Here is a 12,825-nt window from a genome sequence, read left to right on the forward strand (position 1 = left end):
AAGCTTCCAGCAGCATGAGCTCAAACTGAGCAGGGTGGGAAAAGGCTGAGATATAGGGAGGGTTCAGCTGGGTCAGCACACCCAGATATAGAAAGGGCAGTTGCTGTTTTGTGGCTGAGCATGGATAAAGGCTGCTGGGAGCATGGAGGTTATGGGGTGGCAGGGCATCCAGTGGCACAAGTGGACAGGAGGCAGCCTCCTGTTCTTTAAGGCAGGGGATTCTTAGTTGGAGAAACAGCAGAAGGGAAGCACCTCTTGAAAGCCTGAACTCCCCCCCTTGCCTTGGGGGTGGCTCACCAGAAACAAAGGGCCTACCTGCTGCCCCAGCTGCCTGGCAGGGGAGCCCAGAGCTGCCTGTGGTCCTGCAGAGCTCCAGCCAAGCCCAGGGAAAGCTGCTCCTAACTCAATGCAGTGGTGGCCCCAGTGTGAATGGCCCCAGGAGCAGAGCTCAGGGTGGGGAGAGGCTCTCCTGCAGCTCCCATCCCCTCTCTGCAGCCTGGAGGATGCTCCAGGGCTCCTGATCCCCTCCAAGCCCATTGCAGAGCTCCACAGCTTCTCATTCCCACGAAGTTTGGCCTCACTCAGTAGATCCTGTCTCTGGCTCCATTCCTCAAGCCCTGGCCCTGGCCAAAGTGTGCAGCTGGAGGGGGCTGAGAGCAGGCACAAACCCTCCTTTGGGCCCCGGGCAATGATGCACAGCCCAGGGACAGATGGTTCCCAGCAACTTCCAGGGGTGGCTGCCCCATCCCTGGCAGTGCTCAAGGCCAGGTTGGACATAGGGGCTTGGAGCAGCTGCTCCAGTGGAAGGTGTCCCTGCCCGTGGCAGGGGTTGGAACTGGATGAGCTTTAAGGTCCATTCAACCCAAACCAGTCTGGGATTTTGTGAACAACAGAAGAGAGGAGCAAAAACAGCTGCGGTTTAATCATCACCGTTCTCCATCAATCCAGTGTACAGCAGAGCCGAGCTGTGCTCCAGCTCTGAGGGCTCTCCCCTGCCTGCAACACAGACCTGACCAGAGCTGGGGACTGCGAGCAGGGCAGGGGCTGGCTGCCTCTCCCCACTCCTCCTGCCCCACTGGACAAGCCCAGGCTCTGCTGAGCCCCGTGGGGTGGGCTGTGCAAAGCTGGGGAGCAGCCAGGTAGCAGCTGCCCTGGGTCAGACAGCAAGGACTGAGCATGCCCCTGCCCAGTTCACTATGGCACTGCCTCCACAGAGATGGAACAAAACAAGCCCCAGCCTTGGCTGAAGCTGGAGGAATGTGTGGCTGAGACCAGCTTGTCCCAGAGCCCATGGCAGGCAGCAGGCAGCCAAACCTGCTGTTACAATGGGAAAGCCCCAGGGCAGTGCTCACACAGCACAGCCCCTGAGATGGGGGGACAGCCCTTGGGGCAGTCCTACAGTAGCGACCTCTGGGAGGTGTGTGCGGTTCAAAGAGCAACAAGGACATGTCCTGTCCTAGGGAAACTCAAGGGCAACTGCAGCAGGAGTAGGCTGGGGAATGGCAGTAGTGGGCATAGGTGAAGGCACAAGAGGTGCTGGGCTGGAGCCACAGTTGGGGTTAGTGGCTGGAGCTAAAGAAGGTGCCAGCACGGAGCCGCCGTTTGACCTCCCTCCAGAGAAGGTCCCGCTCCCGGTTCGCGCGCTTCATGAAGCCCCTGTTTTCCTGGGCCCGGCGGGACAGGTAGGGCAGCACCTCCTGCACCGGCCCATAGGGCACATACTTGTAGACAGGGAAGCCAGCCTGACCTGGAGGAGAGAGAGGGGTTGGAAAGGACCAAGAAAACCAGAAAAGGGGGAAGGAAGGAAAAAAGAGAAAAATAAAGATGAAAGAGGGGGAGAAGGAAGCCAAAAGCCTTCCCGTCACCTCCCAACCCTCCAGTGCCCCTCAGGCTGTGCCAATGAGCAAAGGATGCAGATGGGAGGGATGCAGCAGCTGGAGGCTATGGTCCTGCACTGGGGAGGGAAGCCTGGGAGCAGCCGGATGAGGCCAAGCCTGCTTAGCACAGGGAGCTTGGGAAGGCGCCGAGGTCACCAGGAGCCCTGGGAATGTCGGGAGCCGGGGCTGGGCCAAGGCAAGAAGCGTTCAACCAGAAACATCAAGTTAACACATTTTTGCAGCATGAGCAGGGGAGGCTGCAGCCAAACCCCGCTGGCGATGTGAGCTCTGGGGCAGAGCTGTGGCTGGGCTGGACAACGGCCCCTCTGCCTCCCACAGCTCCCCTGGGTGCAGAGCTCTGCGCTGGCCCCCAGTGTGGGCAGGGGATCATTCCCTGACCTGGACTCTTGTGCATCCCTGGTTCTGGGCCCCAGCAGTACTGCCAGGGCCAGTGGCAGAGGAGAGCACAAGGTCAAACAAGAGGCTGTTGCCCAGTGCTTGGTGTGCAACTCCATCAGAGCCAGAGGATACAAGGGAGGTTTGTGCCTGCCAGGACCAGCCTCTGCCCCACCTCAGACAATCCATAGACCAAAGTGGGAATCTCCCTGTGCAGCCATCATGGTCTTACGGGACCTCCAAAAGGCAGATGTGATTCTCCACCTACATCCTCCCAGAACCCCAAGCAGGAGTCACAGCATTCCATACAGCTGGGAAAGGGAAGGGGCAAGCTGGAGAGATGGGATGTGCAAACCTCATGGAGTTCAATGAGGCCAAGTGAAAGGTCCTGCCCTGGTGCAGGGCCAGCCCCAGCACAGATGCAGGCTGGGGGAGACTGGATGGAACAGCCCTGAGAAGGACTTGGGGGTGCTGGGTGAGAAGCTCCTCAGTGACCTGGCTTCAGTGTGCACTTGGGCCCAGAACCCGACCTCTGAGGGAGCTCTTCCCTGTGAGGGTGCTGAGGCGCTGGCACAGGGTGCCCAGAGAAGCTGTGGCTGCCCCATCCCTGGCAGTGTTCAAGGCCAGGTTGGACACGGGCTTGGAGCAGCTGCTCCAGTGGAAGGGGTCCCTGCCTGTGGCAGAGGTTGGAACTGGATGAGCTTTAAGGTCCCTTCCAACCCAGACCATTCCGATTCCATGATAGAGGCCACAGGGCACTGCTCTCAGCCAGTGCTGCTCTCACAGGCATGTCCTGGCTCTGTCCATCCTGCAGACCCCAGGGGTGACTCCATGGGCAGGACCACAACTGCTGCATCCCTGCTGCTCCCAGCACTCACCCAGGGGGAAGGTGATCTGGTCGCACATGCCCAGCAGCTGCCCGAAGTACACCTTCTTCTCCGAGGGGTGGATGCCAAGCTCCATCATCCTGCAAGCCAAGCCTCGGCATGAGGAACCAGCAGAGACAACAGAGCACATGGGGCACCATCCCACTGGGTGAGCACAGGAGTCCCAACAAGCCACATCTCACTGCAGCTCTGCTGGATCCCCAGTCCCTGCCATGAGTGTCCAGCAGTCACCTGCGCAGGGTGAACTTCACTGTGTCCTCATTGTGAGATGCCACCATCACATTAGCTTTCCGGCTGTGCTTGATCTCCTCCAGGATATAGTCCAGGCACCTGCAAGGCATTACAGGGGCTCTTGGTGAGGCCGCTGGAGCCTGTACCTGGTGGGATGAGAGGTAGGACCATGTCTGGGGTTGCCCCTACCTGTGGTACATCTCATTGGTCTTCTCATAGGTGGGGTTGATGGGATCCTCATAGCCGATCTGGGCTGCTCGCTCCCGCTCCTGCTCCATGTAGGCACCACGGACCAGCTTGGTGCCGAAGTGCCAGCCCTCCCGGCGTGACAGCTCCATGTCCACCGTCACGTTGTCATAAGCCTCCTGGGACCAGGGGGAAGAGATGGCACAAAGTCATTGCACCAGTGCCACCTCTGCCCTGTGCCTCCAGGCAACCAGCTCTGAGCTATGCATCACCATGGCTTCAGCAGCCAAGGTCTCCATCCAGCAGGTCCTTCCTGCCCAGCCTGAAGCCAGACCTCACCTTCAGGTAGCACTGGTAGGTGTTGAAGATGATGGCCCGGTCCCTGTTGAAGCGGCGCTGCATCTCCAGGGTGAGGCGGCTGATGGCGGGCTGGAAGTAGCTCTGCTCCGCGTCCACCATCAGCCTCACGCCCGTCTCTGTGGCTCTCTGGGGGGTGAGTGACATGTGGGGTATGTTCATGGGGGCACCTGATACCTGTGGCCAGGTTGGATGGGGCTTGGAGCAGTCTGCTGTAGTGGAGGGCGTCCTTGCCCGTGACAGGAGGTTGGCACTGGATGAGCTTTAAGGTCCCTTCCAACTCAAAGGTTTCTGATTCTATGTCACCCTCTCTGTGTCAGGGCCTATGCCCACCTTCCCTGGCCCCAGCTCCCCCTTACCTTGGCGAGAACATCCATCCGCTGCAGCATCCTCTTCATCTGCAGATCCTCCTCTTCAGTGAAGCGCGAGAGCAGAGGCTCAAGCTGCCCAGTCTGAAAGCAAAACAAGTTGTGACACCCGGCCTGCATCCAGCCTTACCCATGGGGCAGAAACAGCCCTGGGGGAAGCCCATCCACGGGGCTGCTGCCACCCCAGCTCCCAGCACCCACCCTGCCAGCTTGCTGGCTGCACACAGTGGGTCATAGTGTGGCCAGACTCTGCTAGCACAGACAGCAGCCAGTATCACAGCCACCAGCCCATGCACCCGCACCCTACTCCCAGCGTGGCTGCTCCAGGGTACCACCGATGGACACCCACCTTCATGTTGGGCACAAGCAGAAGCTTGGAGAGCTTGGTGCGGCTGTCAATCAGGCTGTTCCAGTCCAGCAGGTCCACGGTGCTGGGAGCAGAGAGCTGGCTCTGTGCTGGTGTCTTGCAGGGGTAGGGAGATCTTTACCAGCTCCCAACCCCTCCAGCAAGGGAGGTGCCACCCTGACCTGTCTTGTCACCTCCACCCAGACCTCCTCTGTGCTTGGCCACTGAGTCCAGTGCTGCCCTTTGGAGACATCCCTTTGCTGCTGCTCCACAGCCCAAGGAACAGAGACAAGAGCCCTCAGTGTCCCCATGTCACAGGCAGCTTACCCGCTTATGCCCAGGTTCTCGCCTGTGAACCAGCGCTGGGTCTCTGCCTTGGTCGCGATGCCGAGGTTGGCCAGGGCCTCCTGCCACCAGAAGGAACATCAGTGCCACGAGGCTGCAGTGTTCTTACTGCTCCAGGCTCAGGGATGGTGCAGGTGTCTCCGGCAGCACAACCACCTCCCTTGGGCATCACCCGCCTCACCCGCAGCTTCTCTGCCTCCAGCCGCATCTCCAGTGCTGCCCGCCCGGCTTGGCCCTGCTCCGCAGCCATCTGATGGAAGAACCTCCGCCACTTGACCAGCACCTCTGAGAACTGCAGCTGTGGAGGGAGCCTGAGCTGAGGCACCCGGCCTGGAGCACCCCATCCTGCCACAGCTTTGCCAGACCATACCCCAATGGCAGACCCTGACCCTACAGCAGCGCACCTTGGCCAAGCAGGTGCCAGGCCCAGCAGTACAGGACCCCCCATGCCTTTGGAAAATTTACACTTCCAAGATCTTCTTGTGTCCCCAAAAGCTGAGGCAGGGTCTTCAGAGTGGTCTTGGGCACACAGGGGACAGTCTGTTGATGTCCACTGCCCTCTGATATCTGTAGAGATGCCACTGCAGTAAGCCTGGCATCCCAAAGTACTTTCCCCACAGAAGCATCACCCATGGCCTTGGCTCTGCCCCATGTCACCTTGGTCAGAGCCCTGGCACTCACCAGGAACTGAGGTCTGCCCAGTGCTGTCAGCTTGATGGCTGAGAAGCCGTCCTCAGAGCTGCCACCTGCATGGAGTCACAGCAGCAGAACTGACCGGAGGCAGGGTGCTGGGGCACCAAGGTACAGCAGTGGGCTGCAGGGTCCCTGCAGTCCCCAGGCCCAGCAGGGCTCCTCAGGACATGTGGAGCACCTACTGGAGGCATCGATGCAGCGTAGGAAGGTCTCCATGTGCTGGTCACACTTGGCCTCATCAGCATAGAAATAAGTGCGGGCACTGATGACCCCACCACGGCGGTCCCCAAATCCTGGATGGGCTCGGTATTGCTTCTCCCTTTGCTCTGCTCCTGAAGGGAAAAGGATGGAGATGGGCCCCGCAGCCCTGCTGAGCTCCTGGAACCTCCCAGGGGCTTCTGCCATGGGTGCAGGGGAGAGAGGCTCTGGCTTGGACCTCGGCAGAGCCCCTGCAGGCTGCAGAATGCCCATCCTGCCCTGCTGCCCAAGCAAAGGATGAGCCTCTGCTCATCTGGCCAAGAACCACTATGCTCCTCATCCAGCTCATGTTTTGAGGCTGCAGGAGCTGGGTCCTTCCCCCACACCAGTCAAGCCCTGCCCCATCAGCTGGGCCTTCAAGCTACCTCCTATCAACAGGAGAGGCTGGGCCACTCACCTCCCATCTCCTTCTCGGCTGCAGAGGTGCAGGAGCTAAGAAGAGAAACAGGGAAGATAAGGACCAGGTCAGCAACTCCCTGCAACTCTGAGGCTACCCTGCTGCTACCCTGGACCTTGCATTTCCCTTACCATCCTATCACCAATGGATCAAGTGATGCTCAGCCTGATGGCACCAATGCCATCAGATGCGACAAACTCATGGAAAGCAAGGGAATTTCACCATCCAGGCAAGTGTTACCTGGAGGCCCTGAGACAGCACAGGGAGGACGCTTTGTCCCAGGGTTCAGAACTGCTCTTGAATAGCCCATCCCGTGGCAAGGACAAGGTCAGCCTTGGTGGGGCCAAGGGCTCATCTCCAGCACACCAGCCCATGCTGCTCAGTGAGTGGGACCAAACTCAACCCAACACCTCCCACTTTGCAGGCAGCAGCATCCAGAACAGGAGCAGGGAGCTTGATGCAGGGCCCATCAAGCTGTGGATCCTGTGCTTCAGCTCAGCTGCCCCATGCTCCTCTGTGCCTTGGCAGTAGCCAGTCACTTACAGACTCAGCTTCAACTCCAGCTGACCTCAGATGTAATTTCAAGCCCAAGCTCTTTGCCACAGTGATAACAGGGCTCTGACAGCCTGGGGGATACTGGCCAAGTCATGAGATCCTCCTTGAGCGGCAAAGCCTTCTTGATGACACCTTCATCCAGCCCACAGACCTTGGGTCTCACCCAGGAGCACTGCCAGCCCCTGGACAGCAGCCCTGAGTGACAGCAGAGCCATCTCCTCCAAGACATCTCTGCCTTGAAGTCACTGTCCCAAAACCGCTTGTACCCAACAGTGGGAAAGAACACAGTGAGCAAAGCCACCCATCCGGAGCCAGAGGACTTGCACAAGAGAGCGGAGGCACGTGACATAGTCTCAGAACATGTTCTTCCACATGGAAACCCTGTGACAGGGATTAGGGGCTGCTGGAAGCAAAAGCAAGTGGAGACAAGCCCTTTCCTCCTGCTCCCTGGAGCCAGGAACAGCTCCGCATCACTCAAAGCGCAGCAAAGCCTGGTGTGAACTGGGGTAGGAGCAGCCAGAGCTTGTGAGGAGCAGCAGGCACCATGTCCAGCAGGCGCTGCTCCCTGGGGACAGCCCGAGAAGCTTTATTCCCCCAGATACAGAGGGTGGGAGAAGAGACAGTGAAGTCCATGGTGAGTCAGTGAAGTCCATGGTGAGTCATTGAATGGTTTAGGTTGGAAGAGACCTTATACCTCATCCAGCTCCAATCCCTGCCACAGGCAGGGACCCCTTCCACTGGAGCAGCTGCTCCAAGCCCCTGTGTGCAACCTGGCCTTGAACACTGCCAGGGATAGGGCAGCCACAGCTTCTCTGGGCACCCTGTGCCAGCGCCTCAGCACCCTCACAGGGAATAGCTTTTTCCTTATATCCAACCTGAACTTCCCCTGTTTCAGTCTGAACCCATCACCCCTTGTCCTATCACTCCAGTTCCTAATGAAGATTCCCTCCCCAGCATCCCTGTAGCCCTCTTCAGACACTGGAAGCTGCTCTGAGGTCTCCACACAGCTTCTCTTCTCCAGGATGAACAGCCCCAGTGTTCTCAGCCTGTCTCCATATGGGAGATGCTCCAGCTCTTGATCATCCTCCTGGCCTTCTCTGGACACTCCAACAGTTCCATGTCCTTCTTATGTTGAGGACACCAGAGCTGCACACAGTGCTGTTCATGGGGCCTCATGACAGCAGAGCAGAGGGATGGAGGGTCCCTGTGAAGCCAGCAGCGTGGCGCAGGGGAAGGTTTCAGCTGGACACACTACTGTGACTCTGAGAACATGCCAAGAGAGATGGGTCCTGCAGGCAGGTCCCATCTGCAGCACAGTAGCTGTGAACCCCAAAGCACACCTTGTGTGCAGCATCTAAGATGCTGAGGACAAGCTGCAGGGAGCAAAACCTCCTCTGACCTACCTGGGGTGAATGCTGCCCACAAGATCAGCAAACATCACCCTTGAATTTGAAGTGGTTTCTGCTCCTGAAGCCAAACACACCCTTTCCAGCAGCATTCCTGCAGCATGACTGCATGGAGCCCTTGCTCTCCAAGGGGGGCATTCGAGGCCGTGCCATGGTGCTTGCTTTATTGTTCTGCATCAAGCAGAATAAAGGAAGCTCCTTCCAGCTGCAGAAACAGCTCTTCCTTGAGATCACCATCTGCTTTCTTTGCAGTGTTAGTCTTGGCCAACAAAGCCATTCCTGTGCTAGCCAAGTGCCACTTAACCCAGCTCATACCTGCCCATCCCTCCTGCACACTGAGAGCAGGGCACATCTCCAGGCACTGCCCAAATGCTCCTGTCAGGCTGTGACAGGAAGGAGCCACATTCAGGACCCAGGAGCTCACAGCCACCCAAACCATGCACAAAGCAAATGCTGTAAAGCAGGTGATGAAGACTTGATGCAGCCCATGGGGTTGCAGGGGGGTGATCTGGCTGACACAGCAGAGTGTGGCTGTTGGGAAGTTTCTGATCAGGCTCCAATAAACAGTCTCAGGAGAGGCACAAAGATCCCTCTGTCAGAACTAAGCAGGAATAATCCATTTCACCCATGGGTGCCATGAGAACAGTGCATTTGCTTTGCTTCTCAGCAAACAGGTCTGGCAAAGCGGATGAGGGCATAGCAGGGAGAAGATGTCCCTCAGTTACCACATCCAAGGAAAAACCCCCGGTCACATGAAGCCCAGGCTGGAGCTATGGGTGAAACTGTGCAGCTAGGAATAAAGCAAAGCTCTTGGCAGAAGAGTCCTTCAAGCCTGTCCACACATGAGCTGCCAGCATGGACCAGCCAAGAACCCCCTTGCACAGCTTCAGACTAAGCAGAAACCACCCTGTGATCCTGGGGACCCACAGCACGTGCATGAGTGTGCTGGGCACAGGTGACAGCAGTGCTGGGAGCAGGACTAGGGGAGGTGTCAGCTCTGGGAGGCTGGTTGCCAGGCAGGATTGTAATCCCAGGGGACAGATAATCAGGTCTCCACACAAGGACTCTCTAGAGGGAGCAAAGTCCACACACTGCATGGCAGAGCCACTCAGGGCACCTGACAGTGCTGGGGGCAGGAGAAGGGCATTTCCCTGCTGCCTTCTCCAGCTTGCTCCAGAAGAGCAGGGAAACGACAGCAGCTGGCACCAGAATATCAAATAGCCTGCTGGCTGCATCTGGTTTGTGCCTCTGCCACAGGGTGAAACCCCAAAGTGCCGACGGGAGGGAAGGGTGCAGCTCCAGAGCCCAGCACCCATGAACTGTGGCTGCTCATCCCTCTCAGCCTCCCACAGCACAGCTCAGCAGCACTGGCAGAGTTTGGGGTTTTGCCCCTGAATACAGCCAAGGAGGACCCAGAGTGATGCTTGGCATGGGCCAGGGTCTAACAGCCCTTCCAATGCCACCCACTGCTCATCCCTGCTCCGTGACATCCCTGAGCAATATCCAGGATGGCATTTTTCACTCCTTACTGAGCATCTGTTGGAGCAAACCCTACTGGGGCTTAGGTGGGGTGGCATCAGAGGGAATGGGGTCCAATGCAGGGCTGTAACAAGGGTGGAAATGATCCATGCAGCACAGGCAAAGCTCACTTAGCAAGGAGCCCCACACATGCAACCCCCAAACCTGCTCCAGGAGGAGGACCAGCACAGCCCAGAGAGCTTCCAAACCACTGACACCCCTGGGCAGGATGCAGGTGCCCTTGGTGATTAACTATAGGCACAGCCAGGCAAGGAAGGGCAGCACCAGCTCACCGTGAGCAGCTCAGCCCCATGGTGACGGACAACATCCGTGGGGAAGAAGCAGCTGCTCCTGAACACACCACAGCTCTTCACCTTCCAAAGACCTACCCCAAGGCTGCAGCAATGTATTTGGAAGCATTTATATGTTAAACTGCCAAAGCACAATCTGCAAGAAGTGGCTGGATGGGTGCAGCCCTGCATCACCTGCAGCTCCCACACCAGTGCTGCCCTCATAAGTGGCCTGGACACTGCTCCCACCATGGACAAGCAGGATGCTCATACAGATGGGGATTACTGGCAAGCAACAGCAAGAAGAAAGTCCCTGATAAGCAGCACCCAGGTGGCAAGCAGAGATAAGGCTCCCAACAGTGTCTGCAAGGAGACAGCAGCATCTGCACCCCGACACTGACCCAAACCCCACATGTCAGGCACCCCAAAAGACATTTGTGCTGTATTGTTAACGGGTGACAAGTGTGTGACAGCTGGATGGTGCCCCAGCTGTGCACAGGGAGACGGGACTGCTGCAGCCTCTCTCGGGGAGTGCTGCATCATCCCGGTGAGTGTGACACAGCGACCCCGTGAGCGGAGCTGCATCAAGTGGAGCCCGAGATGTGGAGAACTGCCAACGGCTTTGGGCTGGAGCCTGCCCTTGGCAGAGGGTGGGAGGCTGAGAACGCTGCCTGGGGTGGGCAGGGGGGAAGCATCCCCGGTAGGACAGCATCCAGGAAGGAATGGGCAATGGGGGGGGCCGGCACCCAGGAGGGAAGGGGCAATGGGGGGTCACAACCCCAGCAGGGTGTGGGGGGGGGCTGGCGGCACCCGGGGGGTGTTGGTGGCGGGGAGTTCGCCCCGGTCGGCGTGGCCGTGACGCACAACATCCCGCAGCCAATAGGAGCAGGGGGGATGGGCGGGCGCAGCCAATAGCGGCTCGGCCAAGTCCCGCGCCACGCGCGCGCTGTCCCGCCACCGCCTCCTCCCGGGTCCCCGCGCTCGCTCACTCCAGCTCCTGGCGCTCGGCCTTCTCGGCGCTCAGGTCCTCCTCCACGCTGTAGTCCAGCACGGCGCCCACGCCGAACGCCTGGTTCCGCCGGATGAGCGGCTTGATGGCCTCCTGGTCCTCCCCGGCCACGAACTGCCCGTAGAAGGTCATCTTCATCAGCCGCTCGAATAGCGCCTGCCCTAGCACCCGCTGGCACAGCCGCAGCAGCTGCGGAACAACAGCTGATCAGCAACCAGCAGAGCTCCGCAACGGCAGCCCCCCGGGACCAGCACCTCGAAAAGCGGGCAACCCCCTCAAAGAGAACCCTCTAGGCTCGAGACATGCCGGAGCGGGCACTCTCTCTACAGCGAGAACCCCGGGGAACCCTCCGACACCGGCACCCTCTCCCGCGGTCCAGAACCGGCAGCGCCCCCCGGCGCGCCCGGGGACCAGCCCCAGCCCCTCACCTCCCGGTTGTGCTCCACCAGCGGCCCCACAGCGCAGAGCCCCAGCACCACGAGTCCGCGCAGCAGCTCGGCGCTGCTCTTGCTGCGGAACGCCTCCCGCGTGTCCCCGAAATCCACGGCCGGCGGCGGGTCCCGCTCCGCGCCCCACGGCGGGGGAGGGGGCGGCGGCAGCTCCTGCCGGGCCCCGCTGCCCGCAGCCGGCAGGGGGGCGGTGGCGGGTGCGGAGCGCGGGCGGCGGGGGACGCCCAGGCGGGCGGCAGCGCTGAGCACCCGGACTGTGAGAGAGGGAGCCATGGACACGGCAGGGCCGCGCGTACCGCGCCACCGCCTTAAGTATGGCCCGCCCGGCACCGCCCCGCCCCGCCCCGCCGCCCGGCACCGGGCTCGCACTGCCCCGCGCACCCGGTTCCCATCCCCTCGGTCAGCTCCATCCCTCCCGAGGGCACAGAGGGGCAGGAGGGGACCCCAGGGTGCCCTGGGTGGGCTGAAGGAATCCCCGTGCCCTTGGCGGGGGGGGGGGGCGGGGGCAAAGAGAGACCCGTGCCCTTGAGGAGCCACGGGGAGTGCTGTGGAGGTTCCGAGGGGGGACCTGAAGTGGTCCCCATGCCACTGAAGGGGCCCGAAGTGAGTACTGAGGCCAACCCTGCAGGGATAAGGGGCTCCTGACTGCTGTAGGACCATACGGTTCCAAAAACGGGCCAGAGCCCAGCTCCTCAGTGACACCTTGTGCCTGGGGATGCTCAGCGCAGGCAGAAGCTGCGGCAGGCACCAACCTGCGAGCTTTGCTTAGGTGGGAAACCATGTCCTGAGAGCTTTGAGCACCTCCAGCAGTTGTGATGCGAAACTTCTCTGTCCCAAAGCAACCCTCAGGCCAGCAAATGGCAACCACTGAATGTCTGTCCCCGTCTGGGTGAGCAACGGCTACCTCAGGGTCCCCAGTACATGAATAGTTACAGCAAATGTTTTTTCCTCCATGCCCCAGCACTGACATTGCTGTTAATTAGCAGTGAAAACACGGAGGTTCCATGAACTCATTTGCAAGGCTTCCATTCGAGATGTCCCATCCTTCCATGGTAAGAGCCAGCTAGGGGCATTGACCCCACACAGAACTGTTTGGCGAGCCTGCTATGGGAAAGCATCTATTTCCGTCAACATATTCCTTGTGCTGCGTTAACTCTTTCATGCTACTGACAACAAAATGATTCTGCTTCAGCTCCTTGCTGCAACAAGGTTATGCACACGAAGTCTCGGGCTCCATCCTCCTGTCAGGCAGTTGTA

At 59.5% G+C, this 12,825-nt stretch overlaps 1 protein-coding gene across 3 annotated transcripts; it reads right to left on the minus strand.

Moving 5' to 3' along the window:
* Window positions 1-878: 878 nt before the first annotated feature.
* Window positions 879-11,752, minus strand: PRODH (proline dehydrogenase 1). 3 transcript variants are annotated; one of them, XM_034068469.1, is made up of 14 exons: window positions 11,548-11,752; window positions 11,100-11,308; window positions 6,342-6,376; window positions 5,869-6,018; window positions 5,675-5,739; window positions 5,175-5,291; window positions 4,976-5,055; window positions 4,652-4,733; window positions 4,294-4,386; window positions 3,917-4,111; window positions 3,581-3,756; window positions 3,392-3,490; window positions 3,152-3,240; window positions 879-1,747 (listed from the first exon to the last, which is right to left on the minus strand). In XM_034068469.1, exons 2-14 carry the CDS (start codon window positions 11,255-11,257, stop codon window positions 1,560-1,562), a joined length of 1,527 nt encoding a protein of 508 aa, XP_033924360.1. In that variant the 5' UTR covers window positions 11,258-11,308; window positions 11,548-11,752; the 3' UTR covers window positions 879-1,559. The 3 variants fall into 3 exon arrangements, with proteins under 3 accessions (XP_033924360.1, XP_033924361.1, XP_033924359.1); XM_034068470.1 differs by having other exon boundaries at window positions 3,917-4,063; window positions 11,548-11,751; XM_034068468.1 differs by lacking the exons at window positions 6,342-6,376; window positions 11,548-11,752 and having other exon boundaries at window positions 11,100-11,177.
* Window positions 11,753-12,825: the final 1,073 nt, after the last annotated feature.

The sequence above is a fragment of the Melopsittacus undulatus genome, chromosome 12 (assembly GCF_012275295.1).
Source record: "Melopsittacus undulatus isolate bMelUnd1 chromosome 12, bMelUnd1.mat.Z, whole genome shotgun sequence".
NCBI classification, from domain to species: Eukaryota; Metazoa; Chordata; class Aves; order Psittaciformes; family Psittaculidae; genus Melopsittacus; species Melopsittacus undulatus.

What these genes read in the sequence shown, in the direction of transcription:
- PRODH (XM_034068469.1), bottom strand. Translation starts at nt 11,257, where the DNA reads ATGAAGATGACCTTCTACGGGCAGTTCGTGGCCGGGGAGGACCAGGAG. An exon ending in AGCCGAGAAGGAGATGGGAG is followed by an intron (nt 6,019 to 6,341) that starts GTGAGTGGCCCA and finishes TTTTCCCTTCAG; the next exon opens with GAGCAGAGCAAAGGGAGAAG. An exon ending in CCTACCAGTGCTACCTGAAG is followed by an intron (nt 3,757 to 3,916) that starts GTGAGGTCTGGC and finishes CCCTGGTCCCAG; the next exon opens with GAGGCTTATGACAACGTGAC.